General features: G+C 40.6%; 1 protein-coding gene across 1 annotated transcript; it reads left to right on the top strand.

Annotated features, from left to right (window-relative positions):
* The first annotated feature begins 1,007 nt into the window (after positions 1–1,007).
* CUNH2orf80 (chromosome unknown C2orf80 homolog) lies at positions 1,008–15,383 on the top strand. The gene is made up of 8 exons (XM_006082461.3): positions 1,008–1,048; positions 2,804–2,885; positions 4,869–4,951; positions 6,500–6,587; positions 6,986–7,057; positions 11,596–11,683; positions 11,962–12,083; positions 14,824–15,383. The coding sequence occupies exons 1-8, from the start codon at positions 1,008–1,010 to the stop codon at positions 14,830–14,832; spliced, it is 585 nt and encodes a 194-aa protein (XP_006082523.1). The 3' UTR covers positions 14,833–15,383.
* The last annotated feature ends 11 nt before the right edge of the window (positions 15,384–15,394 follow it).

Here is a 15,394-nt window from a genome sequence, read left to right as displayed (position 1 = left end):
TCTGAGGTTTGATGGTCTGATCAATGCTTCTCTGTCTCTGGATCTGTTTTTTATTCATCAGTTTATGTTGTTCATTATATTCCACAAATGAGTGAGATCATGTGATATTTATCTTTCTCTGACTGGCTTATCTCACTTAGCATAATGCTCTCCAGGTCCATCCTTGCTATTGCAAATGGTAGGAGTTCCTTCCTTTTTACAGCAGCATAGTATTCCATTGTGTAGATGTACCACGGTTTTCTAATCCACTTATCTGCTGACGGGCACTTAGGCTGTTTCCAAATCTTAGCTATTGTAAATTTACACCGATAATTTTTGTTTTGTAAACTTTTTTTGTGACTTCAGAACCCGTTTGACCCCATCACCTAAACTCCAATTTCTGGTTCGATGTTGGGGTAGGAACTGAAGACATGGTCTCACATTTGCCATAACCACATGGTCTTTCAAGGACCTTCTGGCCATAAGAAGTTGTGCATGGAAAAAAAAAAAAGAAGTTGTGAGTGGATTCCATAGAAAACACTATCACGAGCCATTGCACCAGGGCGAATTCACTGGGAGTCGCTAGGTCCAATGTACTCAGAGCTCAAACATATTCAGAACACAAACCATCCTCATTCGGATGGTTCTCCCCAAATAGTCTCATCCGCTATTACACAAGCCTGGCCTGTTTTACTTGCTAGTTTATTGCAAGGGCCGGTAAATGATGAATGCTGGAAACACTCGCAAGGAATGAGAAGTGCCAGATAAACTCAAGGTACAATGCACTGGCCTCCAGACAGCTTTCTGCCCTGGAACCTGCTGAATAAGAGGCCTGAGCTCTGCACATTCTCGGATCCCTTCCAGAGCCTGGGACTCCATGACTGGTATTTGGAGTGATAGCGTCCCTAACTCCAATTCTCTCTGATTTGCTGCGGTAGCTTCTAGGCTCAGAGAGACTGCGTCTTCCTAACAGATATCAGGTGCAGTGTAAGCTGCAGATACCTGCGCAGCTGGGTCAGCCTTTAATCATGGAAAGAAGGCTCCTAAAGAAGGAGGTGAAAAGGCTCCTGTAAGTAAGATTGAGAATAACTTTCATTTACCATACTCAGCATTTGGTGGGTTTCCTGTCATGGATGGTCTGATATTGGCAGGAGGGTAAACATCTCAGGAAGGTTTTATTCCTGCACTATCAAAAAAAAAGCCGGACAATCTGGCCTGTGTCTCCGGCACCAGAGGCCTCACTCGGGGTGCAAAGCCTGATGCTGAATCTCTAGGGAGGATGCTTCTGCCAGCAGCATGCTCATCCGAGGCATCCCTGTTCCAGAGCCTAGGATCTGGGACCACAGCCCTGTCAGCTGTGCTGGGCAGGGTGTGCCTTTGAGAGGGCTCTGCTGGAAAAGATAGAGGGGAGATTTCTGAAAAATGTACCCAGGGGCCCAGCATTGAAATTGCAGCCTCTGCCTCTCTTATGGTCAGTCCGATCAACTCAGTAATTCATCTCCTGTTTCCTGCCATCGGAACTTTTATGTTTAAACAAACAAAAGAAAATATTAAGTCTCCCCATGGAAAAATGTTTTTTCTCCTGTGCTAGCTTTTCTTTGACTTGGTATTTTGTTAAGAGGTTGGTGAAAATAACAGACGATATAAAAAGGACGGGGGGAGGGAGGCAGCTATGTCCTATTTCATATGTATTATAGGCACAATAATAATGCCCTTTTCATCAAAGACTTCATCACAGTCCCCATCCAATGTGCTCTCTCAGCTGCTAAGATAATGATCTTGGAACAAATCCTTAAGAAACGCTGGAGTAAACTATGTGTGAATTCACAGATGTTTACAGGTACGTGTTTGGAGGCCAAACTAATAAACAACAAACCATAATCAGGAATGTTAATTCCTCCACCTAGAACTGGAATTTCAAAAGGGATGTAAATGTAAAGTTATAGCCAAAGAATACAGTTAGGGCACTCTAAATAAAGTACCTTAGGATGACAAAGAAAAAAAATTGAGGATTTTTATCAATCTAAGTGTAATAAATCAGAAGAGTTCAAGAAGGCAGAAACAGACTTATCCCTCGTAAGGTTACTTGCCCAAAGTGTGTGCCAAAGACCTTGACGACCAGAAGCGTGGCCTCATGGGAGCCCAGAGATGTGTGGAGGGGGACCCCAGGGCCCCTTGTCCTGCATCCAGTGCTCTTTCTTCCTGACTTTCCAGAATGGCAGCCCCTCCAGTCTCCTCCCAGGGCCCTAATTCTGTCCTCTGGAGGGATCTGAGGAGGACACACTAAACTGGACTTACTAATACATTGTTATGTATAACTCCTCCTAAGGGTATTTGCATTCCAATGAGGAAAAGCAAAAGAATACATCTGGCCCGAAATTTATCAACCTCGTTGACATTTTGCCTGAATTTCACATGGTTAGCAAGGGAATCTTTATTTTAAACAGTGGGTCTCAATCCTTTCATTTTTGTGAACCTTTTCTGCATGTGGGGATTTATCATACTCCCTGCTTTCCTATAAATTCTGTGCCCACGATGTGCATTTAGTTTTTAGATAAATGTGGTTTAATTTCATTATGGTGAGACATTTTAAGCCTACTGCATTGCAGAATTGCCTTTTAAATCAAAATAGTGATTTTGTTAAATCAAAACAGTAGCCAAATAATTATCCATATAAAAAGAAGGAATTGTGAACCCGGCTCTCAGAGCTGTCAGTGACTGCTCTTGTGTTTGGCGGGAGGGAGGGGCTGGGCAGGAACCCCCATCTGCAGATGGAACTCCCGTGTCATTCCCAGTGGTTCAATCCTGCTCTCTTGCTTTTAAGGGGAGATTATATTGGCATCAGACTTCGGGAAAAGGAATTTGACCCAAAAGGAAGAAGGCAACTCACCTTTCTAGATGATATGGTAAAGAAAGGCATGCGGGTGGAAGCCACATCTGTGTTACATGTTAGTGAAGGGGACATAAGTATATAATGTATGTAATAAACAAGGCTGACCCTGGTCCTCTAGAACGGCCTCTTTCTCATCTCATCCTGGCATTCTCCACATGGTCTTTTCAACCCATTAAACTGAAAGCAACAGGAATGAGAAAATAAAAGTCATGTGACTTCTGCTATTGGCATTAGAAAAGATTAAAAAGCAAAATGGGTGCAGGGGCAAATATTACATATGATGTTAACATTTTTTGGACAAAATTAGCTATCATGTAGTTCTCAAGTATAATACTGGGTGTTTTTGTTGTTGTTGTTTGTTTGTTTGTTTTGTTTTTTACCATGCGCATTAATGGAGAAAACCAAAGAATTGAATAATCCTAAAATCCTTTCTATTATTATTTGTGTTGAATCTTGGGTTCATGTTATGTAATAAAATTTCACTTCCTGTAAGTTAAGAAACTGTGTAAAGATCTAATTCAAAAGAAACTAGTAAACCCTCAGCTTTTTATCCTCCCATTTACTGCCCTTGCACTAGCAGGGAAGAAAGGATCTGACTTCCCTGGGGCTGAGTAAGCGGTCAGGCCTTGGTTTTCTTAAGTGCTTCTCAGTGCACGTATTAGATGGAGAAATTAAGTCAATTAGATAATTGCTTCTCAAACTTTAATGAGGTCTTATTACAAGGCCGTTGTGATTCAGGAAGTAGGGGGTGGGGCTGGGAATTTGCATTTCTAATAAATGATCCAGTGTTACCAGTCCACGAACCAGTCTTTGGATTAAGTTTCAACAACTGATCAGGGTCCATTTCTTTTCTTTCTTTTTTTTTTTCTTCTTTCTTCTTCTTCTTCTTCTTCTTCTTCTTCTTCTTCTTCTTCTTCTTCTTCTTCTTCTTCTCCCTCTCCCTCCTCCTCCTCCTCCTCCTCCTCCTCCTCCTCCTTCTTCTTCTAATTCACTTTTCAGTCTGGTTCAGCCCCTGGAAGAAATAGAAATAATCACATTGTTTTAAAAAACATGGGTGTGAGATAGAACCTTAAAACCCATCTGAAAATGCGGAAGTCAAACTGACCTTCGTTGGAATTGGTCCTCAGCTTTCTGTATGAGTCTCTTAGCAGGTCACTTAATCAGGTCTACCTCAGCCCTTTGCTCATGCTCACCCCTCCACCTGGAGGTCCTGCCCCACCTCCATAAACCCTCCCCCTCCAAGCCCCAGTTCCACCAAAGCCTCTTCTCTGAAGCCTCCCAGGCTTCCCCAGTGGACACATCGGTTCCCCTGTGCCCCGAGAACACGTTTCTGTCATTCTACTTACAGAATTAGGAACTGTTCTCTGGGTCCCTCTTCCTCCACCTGCACCTTTCTCTATTTCAAAATTTTAAGGGGTGGGGGCTGGTGAGTGGTGGGATTGAGACAAAAAGGGGAAAAAAGAGAAAGAACTCATGGACAGGGACAAGAGTATGGTGATTGTGAGGGGAGGGGAGTGGGTGGAGGTGGAAGAACGTATGGGGGGATAAATGGTGATGAAAATAATAAAATAAAAAGTAAAAAAAACAACAAAACTTAAAACTGAGGCCCACAGAACATCAATTGTTCACCTAAGGATACACTACCGATTATTGGCCATACCTAGATGTGAGTCCAGATTCCCTGATTCCGAGTGTAATATTCTTCCCAAGAATCTCTTTTCGTTTTTGATCCACAGAAGCCAAGAACAAACAAACAAACAACGACAATAAAAACAAACAAGAAAAACAACCCCTGCTCTAGTGGGAGGTGAAGGCAATGCCTGGAGATCTCTATGATTTCTGTCTGAGCATCAGGTTACTGGACAGAGCTAATGAGCCTCACCATTGCGAACAAAATAGTAGAACAGGTTTAGCAGAGCCATTGTCACTGGGCCCAGGGAGGGCTTCGGCCAATGTCTAAGCCGGTTCCTTTGCTCTCTGTGCTTCCTGCTTCCAGGCGCACTATGACCTGGCCATCAGTGTTGCTTTGCAATGGCTGGATCGCTCGGAAGACTTAACTTGGCTGGAGTGGGAAAAAGTGTAAGTTGAAATAGTTGTGTTTTTTTTTAATGTGTGACTATGAGAAACGAAAGAGGAAGTTCTAACTGGCATCTTCCACCGTGAGTACTCTGATGTGAAAACACTGCAGCGGAGTATCCCTCTGCAACCAGAAATCTGAAGAAACCCCACAGCTGTCAACTTGGGGAAGTCACATAGTGTTTACATTTGTTACATCTCTGCTGATCAGTTTCCTTTAAAAAAAGATACTTTTATTGATTTCAGAGAGATAGAAACAATAGTGATGAAAGAGAATCATTGATCGGCTGCCTCTTGAATGCCCCACATGGGATGGTGTGCCCTTGACCTTAATCGAACTCAGGACCCTTTAGTCCACAGGCTGACGCTCCACAGGCTGACGCTCCATCCACTGAGCCAAACCTGCTAGGGCCTAATTGGTTTCTATTGCATAGAATGTTCTCCCTTAGAAATAAGTCGGTGCTTTGTTGTGCACAGGCCATGATTGTTCAGATGGCCAGTTCTGTGGGGAAAGGCTACAATCTTTTCCTAAGGACCATCAAACGCAACTTCTTAAGCATTTGACCAGATATGTACCTGAGTTGAGCTGTTTGAATTGTAGAATAATTTCCTTTCCAGGATTATCGGCATTTTCTCCCTGTGTGCCAGGCAGACACACTCAATTGGTAAGAATGTGCAACAGAATTGAGCAGCTTATTCCAGAGGCCAGTTACTTTTCTCCGTTCCATGGCCTTAGAACACACACCTGGCCCTGGATGGCTGTGTCAATCAGTTAGAGTGCAGTTATAATAAGCAGAAAATCCAGTTTGAACAGACTTAAGCGAGAGAGAGAGAGAGAGAGAGAGAGAGAGAGAGAGAGAGAAGGAGGGGAGGAGATTTACTGCTTCTGTATTTGAAAATCCATGAGTAGCTCTTCCTAAGGCAAGACTTAATTCAAACTCAAACCATGTCATCAAGACCTACCTCTTGACTATTTCCTCTGGCTAGACACTGTTCTTAGTTTCAGCCTACTTTATTGCAAAATTCAGTCCAGGGAAAAATGGATTCCTAAAAATCACAGAATTGTCTCAATAGCTCTGTTAACCCTGACTTGTCTGGGGGTGGAGTGGGGGATGGAAGACCGTGACTAGTTTAGTCCACAGTGTGTTTTCCAATCTTTGGAATCCGGACAAAATAGAACAGGTTTAGCAGAGCCATTGCTAAACCTGAAGCACTTAGGTTTACAGTGGAGTAAGGCAGTTCCCCCAAGCAAATTGCCACAAGAAGGGAAAGGATCCTGGTTGGCAAATCCATACTTGTCCACCATAGTGACCAGTCAGCCCATGTTTGATAGCTGTGAAAACTTGGATAGATGAGGGCAAATTCATCACCACTGTTGGAAGATTCAAAATTCAAAGATGGTGGGTTCATCATGTCAGTTTTGTGAACAAGTGCATAGCACATAGCACATGGCCATTGGAGATTACTTATGGATTATTATCACAACCTTAGCAGGTATCAAAAACAACAAGAATAAACCCTCGATTCTTATTTATTCATGTTCCCCCTTAGGAAAAGACCCTTTCGTGGCAGACCCATATACCCAAACCATAGAGAAAGAGAAGCAATGATCTTATCATCTTATGCTGGAATCTTAATGGTAAGGAAAAGAACACTCTTTGTATATATGAAGATGCTATATTTTCTATGCACATTTTGATATTAATGCATATTTACTTTGTCTTTAACCAATGCTTATATAAATGTTTAAGATGTACAGATATTAAATGTTTCATTTTTTAAGTTATAATAAAAAAACTTTGACTTCTATATTGCATTGTGGAAACATTTATTTAAGGGGCAAAAGACCCCAGAATGAAACGCATAACTAATTGGATTCAGCATATTCTGGTTTAAAATTTATTCAGAAGTTGTTTATTTAATGCCCATGCTACACAGGCACAGAGATGGACATCCTGGAGCTATAACAGCTTTGTTTTGTGCCAAAAGAAAAGCCATGATATGATAATACATTTTGTTGTTGTTGTTGTTTAACAGAACAGCATCCCAATCGAAGAAGTCTTTAAAATTTACGGGGCGGATTCTTCTGCCAATTCTGGTGCTACCAAGGTAGGGGTGACCTGAGTCTATCAATTCAAGGGATTTTTAGAGAAAATTTATTTGACACATTTATTATGTTGTACTTTTAGGCATCAAATAACAGTTTTATATCAAAATGTACAAAACCAGATGTAGCCATATCTTACTTGGGTAATAAATGTTTGTAAAATGCTTTCCTTACATGGAGGCTCATAGGTAGACCCTCAACCACTGAGCCACACTGGCTGGGCAACACTGTGCCTATTTCAAACCATGAGATGTCACAAAAGGTATGATATGATTTGAGCTACAAATATAAGATTCTGAGGATCACCTACCCCCTGTGGGCCCCCCAAGCTCCTCCCTACTCAGGCCTTTCTCTTGTGGGCAGGTCAGCTGCACTGAGGACCCCCTCCGCATCTTAAATAAGGAATTAGCAGAACCGCTCAATGGACATATAGCACTTCAAATATAGTAAATTTTAGGAGCGATTTTAAAACAGTCCTTGGGGCTTAATAATTTCAAAAAATTTAACTAGGAGATGGGTTGCTATAAAAAAAAAAGTTATTGCCAAAAGTTCCTCTCTAATTGCTGCATATATCTGAATGACCTTTGATTCCTTCAGATAAAATATCTCCTAAGCAACAGCTAACATCCTTCCCAAGCAAGAGCTTTTAAAGCCCCGCTGAATACTAATCAGATTATGTCAAATTTCCAGCCACCAGAACTGCCCACATGACACAATGTGAGCACTGTGCACCGGCCTGATGGCTTTCTCCAGGACTATTTGCTGCCACCTGGTGACAGAAAGGCATCATGGGCCCAGTATTATTCACCAATTTTACTAGCTTCAGGATTTTCTCCTGATAGGGAGCCATTTTTCTGCTCAGGACCTTGGACCCATAGAAGAAGTCAACCAAGGGCCAAGTAAGTGAGGGTTACACAAATAGCTTCAGATAAATATAAACTGTCCTACTCAAATTTAACATGGAGAAAAAGAGCACAGGTCTCCCTTCAACAAATAAAGCAAGCAATACAAATATTCAACTCTATTTGATGGAGAAAGGGGAAAAAAGAAAAGAGAGGCCTTTACACACATCTGCCTTCTTTTCCTCCCCCTACCCCTTTCTATTGGAAGAAATTTTTGTTGAATGTGTTTTGGACATAATTTGGCACTCAAGAAGTACTTGAATCAAGAAATAACAGTCATAATAATACTGTTACTATGCCACAATGAAGCTATTAATAAGTAGCATTAAAGTAAAAAAGATATGATTAACTCTAGATTTAGGATTTGAATTTCATTCTATGTTTAAAAGCTACATTAACTGCTTGCATGAGTCATCAGATTATCGGGCCTCAGAGAATATCTGAGCTGGAAGTGACCTGTAAAATCATCAGGTTCGATCTGCCCCAGTAAACAGGGCAACTGGAGCTTGAAAAGCATCCGTCTTGTATGTTCTAAGTGCGTCAAGAATGATATATGGCTTGCCCTAGCCAGTTTTGTTCAGTGGATAGAGCATCAGCCTGTGGACTGAGGGGTCCCAAGTTTGATTCCAGTCAAGGGCACATGCCCGGGTTGTGGGCTGGATCCCCAGTAGGGGGCATGCAGGAGGCAGCCAATTAATGATTCTCTCTCATCATTGATGTTTCTATTTCTCCCTCTCCCTTCTTCTCTGAAATCAATAAAAATATATTTTTAAAAAAGAATGATGTATGGCTAGACTTGTCAAGGGGATCACTTCATCACTTCATAAGTTATGTAAGTGTCTAACCACTAAAAACAAACAAACAAACAAACAGGAGCCAATTCTTTCTCTCTCTCTCTCTTTTTTTTTTATACCTGGCATATATTCACCTGAAGGGCTCTTGCTATTATAGTCACAATTGCCCCATACTTATATAAAGCCTCCTTTCAATTACTTTCAGCGTTATAGGGTCACCTTTCTGAATAGATGTTATGCTTCTGAGGTTAGAGGCCATTGTTTATGTTTAATTCCTTACAATGCTGGATGTGAAGTGAACTCTCAATCAATATTTTTGCCATTTGAATAAAAGACTGAGGTCAAAAATTTTTATTTTTGACCCTGCTGAGGTGGCTCTAAACTGTTCTGTTGGTAAAGAGAACACATCCTCATTTATTGTTTAATACTGGTTTCCTGTATGATACAACCAAAAGCCCATAATAATAGTGAAAAACAGGAGTTTACTTCTCAGGTAAAAAATAAAAGGAGTCTGGAGGTGGGCAGACCAGGGCTGGTACCGCAGTTGCACCCAATTGTCAGGAAGCAGGCTTCTTCCAGGTCTCTGCTCAGTCATTCCTGTTGAAAATGACAAAATCCTATCTAATAAAAGGCTAATATGCAAATTGTCCCCTCGACTGGGAGTTCAACCGGGAGTTTGACCAGGGGGCGGGACCGGCCGGCCAACCACCTGCAGCCCCTCCCCTCTGCCAGCCCTGCCCCCGATCGACCCCCTCCATCCCAATCGGGGCCAGGCCGGCAGACCCCACCCGTGCACGAATTTGTCCACCGGGCCTCTAGTAATATATAAATGTAGTCCCTTTCTTTAAAAAAAAAAGACACTCTACCCCCCAAAATACCATACCTATATATAAACTAAATAGTTATCTTGGAGTTCAAATTTCTACCTACTTCAAAGATGATATTAATTACGTGGGAACTTGCTCATTAGGAGTGTAGTCATTAAGAGTTTTGGATGATAGAGATAGAGCAGAATATTTTCTACTGACCTGGAAATCTAAAACTAAGTATTTGTTTTGTTGTCCTTGTCTTTTTGTTTTTGCCTCGGTTATACATCATGCAAGGGTGTCCTGTTGATGAGATGGCATCTTTCTTGACATGCGTAAAAAGATTTGTATAATCAACTTTTACTCCTTAGATTTACTCCTGTAAACCTAAAACCTGAATCTCTATCAGTGAGAAAGCAGAAAGTTGTTGATCTTGCAGGGGGTGTTAATCTTTTCAGGCCTCCTGGCTCTGATTCATTATTTGTCAGCAATTACTCAACCTTTTTCTGGGAGATGAGTCAGGATTCCCTAAAGGAATTGGTGGCCAAATTGTTGCCATGGGTAATTCTATACAAAAAAGAGAACTGAGTCAGGGAGAGAAATGATGATGCTGATAAATGTTTATTATTATTAATTTTAAAGCTACTATATTGTACTGTGTACCAAACACTACTCTAAATACTTTACATACGCTAACTCTTTCATCCCTACCACAATTCTATAAGGTAGGTACCAGTATCATTATTATCTCATGAAGAAACAGGCACAGAGAGGTTAAAAGACGTGCCCAAGGTCACATGTCTTATACATGGTTCAGCCTCCATTCCAAATCAGCCAGTTTGACATCAAAGTCCATGCTGTCAACCACTTATTGCCTTGACTAGAATCATAGTTCAACTAGTCAATAACATTTGAGTGCCTACTATGTGCTAGGCACTCTCTAAGGCTCTAGAGATAAAAGGTTAAATTAGTTAATCAGCCTCTCTCCTTCCACCCTTCAATCCATTCTCCACAAAGCAGCCAGAGTGATATTAAAATTATATATATATATTACAGAGAGAGAAAGGGGAGAGAGAGATAGAAACTCAATGATGAGAGAGAATCATTGATTAGCTGCCTCCTGCACGACCCCTACTGGGGATCAAGCCCGCAACCTGAGCATGTGCGCTGACAGGGAATCGAACCGTGACCTCTGGTTCACGTGTCAACGCTCAACCACTAAGTCACACAGCTGGGCCAGACTGATGTTTTTAAAAACCTGAGCCAGACCTTGTAACACTACTGCTTAAAAATATTTCAATGGCTTCCATTGCTGTCTCTGTCCCTTCTGTCTGAAGTGGTGGCTGTCCGGTTACTCCCTAGCACATCATCTGTTTAGTATATTTATTAAACTTATCATGATGTATAATTACCCTGGTTGCCTAATAGTTTAGTGTCTTTCCTCACTCAGCTCTTAAAGCAGAGCCTGGACCATGGTAGGTGCTCACTGAAAACTTGTTGAATGAATGAATGAATGGACAGTTCTAGCCTTGAATAAGTTTCCAGCGCCCTGCAGCAGACAGTGGATTACAATCACAACACACTGGGTTTGTTCTATGTGAGTTCAAAAAGAGCTTTGAGTTCACAGATGAGAGTCAGGAATTCTGCCTTGGGGTGGAGGAGGGGGCAGAAGGCCAGTATAGGAGCGTGAAGGTGTGAAGACATTGGGCACGTTTCTCAGAAAAGGTGATATTTGAGCTGCATCTCAAAGGAAGAGGAGGGGCCTTCAGGAAAAGAGCCCCTGGGCAGAGAGGAAGGAAGTAGCCACTCCAGGTAAAGGGAACTCTGAGGAGTATCAGTGTGATTCTAGGCAGGAGGGACCCAGCCTGGGAGTAGAAGACAATGTGTGAACGTGCCTGACAATGAAGCCTGGGCTGCCAGGGGACCGGTAGGAACGTCTAAGGACTGTGGGCTGGGAAAGCAGGCCAAGTGCCATAGGCAGCAGGTGTGAGCAGCACGGTGTGTGCAGCGTTTCAAAGGAGGACTGTTTTCCTTTCAGGTTCCCCGAGCTCCACCTTCCCGCCTCTCCTTGCACCCTTTTGCCATGTTAACAGCACCCAAAGCAGCAGAATATGCCCGCAAACAGAGTAAGCCTGCTTACTTCCATCCGTTAGAGAAGTTTAACACAGGAGGGGGACTCACAACGCCAGGTCAGAGGTGGCGTGGTAAGAACAGCTCTCTGGTTGAACGCGAAAGAACCAGGAGTACTTACGGCTTGGTTTCCCTCTACTGTCGAAACCAGGGAAATATTTCTTAGACGCCTTGGTAATGGGAACAAAACACTCATGAAGGGAAAGATCTAGAACTGTGGGTGGACTCATTTTTTAAAAGGTGTTTTTGTTGTTGTTCCTACATGTGTCTCTAGGTGTCAAGCTAAGAAGGGGAGCAACGAATAAAAATGCCACCAGCAGCTCTAGGAGGGAAGCAAATGCCACGGAACAGAAATCATCAAAAAAGTTACCTTTGGACACACAGCCAAAGAGCAAAGTAGGTCTCAAAACACAAACTGGACCCAAATGATACCAGATGTTGGGGAGTACTTCACTTATATCGTGGTTAAAAGTCTAGCCTTTAGAATGAGATGTTCTGGGTTTGAATCTAAAGCTACTACCTCCCATCTGTGTGACTTCAGGTCAGTGACTTAGCCTCTTTTTCTCTTCTGCAAAATGGGAAGAATGATGGTATCGCCTCTTAAGCTTGTGGGATGATTATCTGAGATTATACATGTTAAGAGGTTAGAACAGTGCTTGTACAGAGCAACCCTAAATAAATACTAACCACTATCATCTTTTAGCTTTTGAGAAATGCAATCCACAAGTTAATCAGCTGTTACATTATGGGTTTAAATAAGTGTGTATGTGCTTATAGTAAAAATTTCAAACAATACAAAAATTACAAGTGAAATCCACACCCCTTTCCTACTCCTTAGAAATAAACACTGTTAATATTTCTTGTTGATATTCAAATATTGCTATACATTGTATGTCCTACTACTGATTTTTTAGAAATAGCCAAGAAATAAATAAACAATTATCTTTATTAAAGAAATAATTATTTTATAAATATACGAGGAATATACTTTCATGGTTTATTGTTTAAAGTAGTTTTTCATTTTATATATTTGAGCTTTTTAGTCTTTTTCTTTATAGCTTACTGATATTATATCATGTATTTTAACTGATAAACAATTTTATAACCTCAAGATGAAACAATGTCTTAGTCAGGATTTTCTATATATTTCCAGCCACTGACTTTTTTCATAAAGTAAGGAAAAAGGAGAAATTATTTGTTAAAAATCCAGGTATTCTGGAAAACAGTTTTAAATATTTTAGACTGTATTGGTATTAGTACCTCATTTATTAATAGAGATGGGTATGAGCAACATCATATCCCAGGAAAGTGTCAATATTGGGCAGAGTTCTAGGACATGAATTAGGAATGGACAGAAAACAGCATACTCTAGTGATTAAGAGTGTGGATTCGGAGTCAGATAACTAGATTTGAATCTGGTTCCTCCATTTAATAACTTGGGTGAATTATTAAGTGAATCTCTTGTGCTTCATCTATAAAACGTGGATGATAACAGTATGTACCTCATGGGTTGTTACAGGGACTGTGAATAGACATGGAAGGGCTTAGAAAGTGCCAGGACTGTCACAGGCAATAACGCACGTGCCCCCTTATTGCCACTCTGGAGGAACTCACAGCATCATGGGAGGGAAGAAAGATGGCCAGAGGACAGTCTGAGGGATCTGGTTTCCATTTCCACACAGAAGGGGCTTGGATATCGACACTCCACTCTAACAAGTAAAAAGCTGAACAGATTGAAAAATCAGCAACTCTTCTTAGAAATGAAAGAAAGGGGAAGGCACAGGGTACACTGCTGCCCCCAAGAATAAGGTGGACTGGTGGATGGGTAGAGGGATAGAGAATTGCCCTGATGTATGTTAACGCAAACACGGGAAACTGTTTACAGAATTAGCAGGTTATGGGCATATGTATCTCATGGTTCAATTCTTTCAATTTTTCTGTATGAAAAATTTCATAATGAAATTTATGAAGAAGAAGAAAAGAGACAGCTTGTCAGAGTGGATCAAAAAACAAGGCCCAATTATATGGTGTGTATAAGAAACCTACTTGAAATATAAAGACACACATAGATGAAAAGTAAATGGATAGATAAAAATATGCCAAGCTAATACTAATTTTTAAAAAAAGCAAAAGTAGCTATATTAATTTCAGACAGAGCTACTTCAAAGCAAGGACTGTTATCAGGGATAAAGAAGGGAAGTGCATGATGATAAAGGTTTATTCTCCAAGAGACATAGATTCCTTAAGTAGTCACTGAGCAACAGAGCATCAAACTCCATAAGGTAAAAACTCATAGAACTGCCGGAGAAGCAGATGGCTTCACTGTCCTAGTTGTAGACTTCAACACCCCCCCATCAGAAATGGAGAGGGAGCAATTTTAGTTTAAATTCAAACCAATATACAAGAAATTCAAAGTAACATGCTGTAAGAATAATACACAACCGCTAAAGGGCAAAGAAATTATTTGCTTCGGGTGTGATCCATCAAATGAAGTATTACTTTTACTATTTTATTTTATTTGGAAACAATTTTGAGCTTAGAGAAAAGTTGCTAGAGTATGACAAAAAACCTGTGCGTACATTTGACTCACATTCACCAATTGTTAATGTTTTGCTCTATTAGCTATATCATTTTTCTCTCTGCCTCTCTATCTTCCTCTGTTCCTATCTTTTTCTCTTTGTGTAACTGCAAATAGATCATATTTTTTTCTGATCTATTTGCAGTTACATCACCATCTCATTTTAACCCCATATAATTTAGTGTGTACTTCCTAAGAACAAAGTCATTCTCTTGAATAACCATAGTATAGTTATCAACTTCAGAAAATCTAGCATTAATACTTTGATCCAATCTACTGTCTATATATAATTTTGTCAATTGACCCAATAATGTTTTTTAAAACATTTTTTTCCTTCTGTAGAGGATACAGTGTGGGATTTATTGTATTTAGTTGAAAAATATAACTCAATTTCCAAATGTCTCACAACAGTTCCATGGAAATTCTTTGGTACCTATATTCATCTTAACCCATCATGGTCAATAACTTAGTACCTGATATTTGACCTTAACTCCCTATAGATTGAAAGCTACTGTCTGTGTCCATGCTTGATACCAAAATCCTCTTTTTATTCTGCAGGTCACTTAGAAACTTGGACTTGCACCCTGGGACTTCACAATAAAGTCTCTGGGAGAGGAAAAGAAACATCATCTCAAAACTGCAACTCTTGCCAGCATATTTTTCTTTACAGTTAGCTTTGATGCAAACTGCATTGCAGTGTTATTTTTGGATATTGAACATTCTTTTCGTAGAATCATATTATACGGCTACATTTGGGTTTTTAAAATGTGTGTCTTTTATGCTACTTCATTGTGAGTGGAAGACTGTTAGTTGGAGAATTCCAAGAATATATAGTATTTCTATGTCAGAGCAGGCTGGCTTTTAGCACATTTTACAAATGTGTAGCATTGAATAGTGCAGAATGGTGGAGTAAGAGGCAATTTTCTAAACTTTCAATCCAAAATAAAATTAATCTATCATTTGCCTTTACTATGTTGTCACATGGAAACATTTGCAATCCTTTCAATAAAGCATTACAAGAAAATGGGTGTAGGCTTTCTTTTAATAAAATATCATGATTAGAAACATTGATGATGAGAGAGAACCATTGATCGGCTGCCTCCTGCATGCCCCACACTGGGGATGGAGC

This window comes from Myotis lucifugus, unplaced genomic scaffold (assembly GCF_000147115.1).
Source record: "Myotis lucifugus unplaced genomic scaffold, Myoluc2.0 scaffold_3, whole genome shotgun sequence".
NCBI lineage: Eukaryota > Metazoa > Chordata > Mammalia > Chiroptera > Vespertilionidae > Myotis > Myotis lucifugus.
Note: the sequence above shows the minus strand (reverse complement) of the source record. Positions and strands in the feature narration are given on the sequence as shown.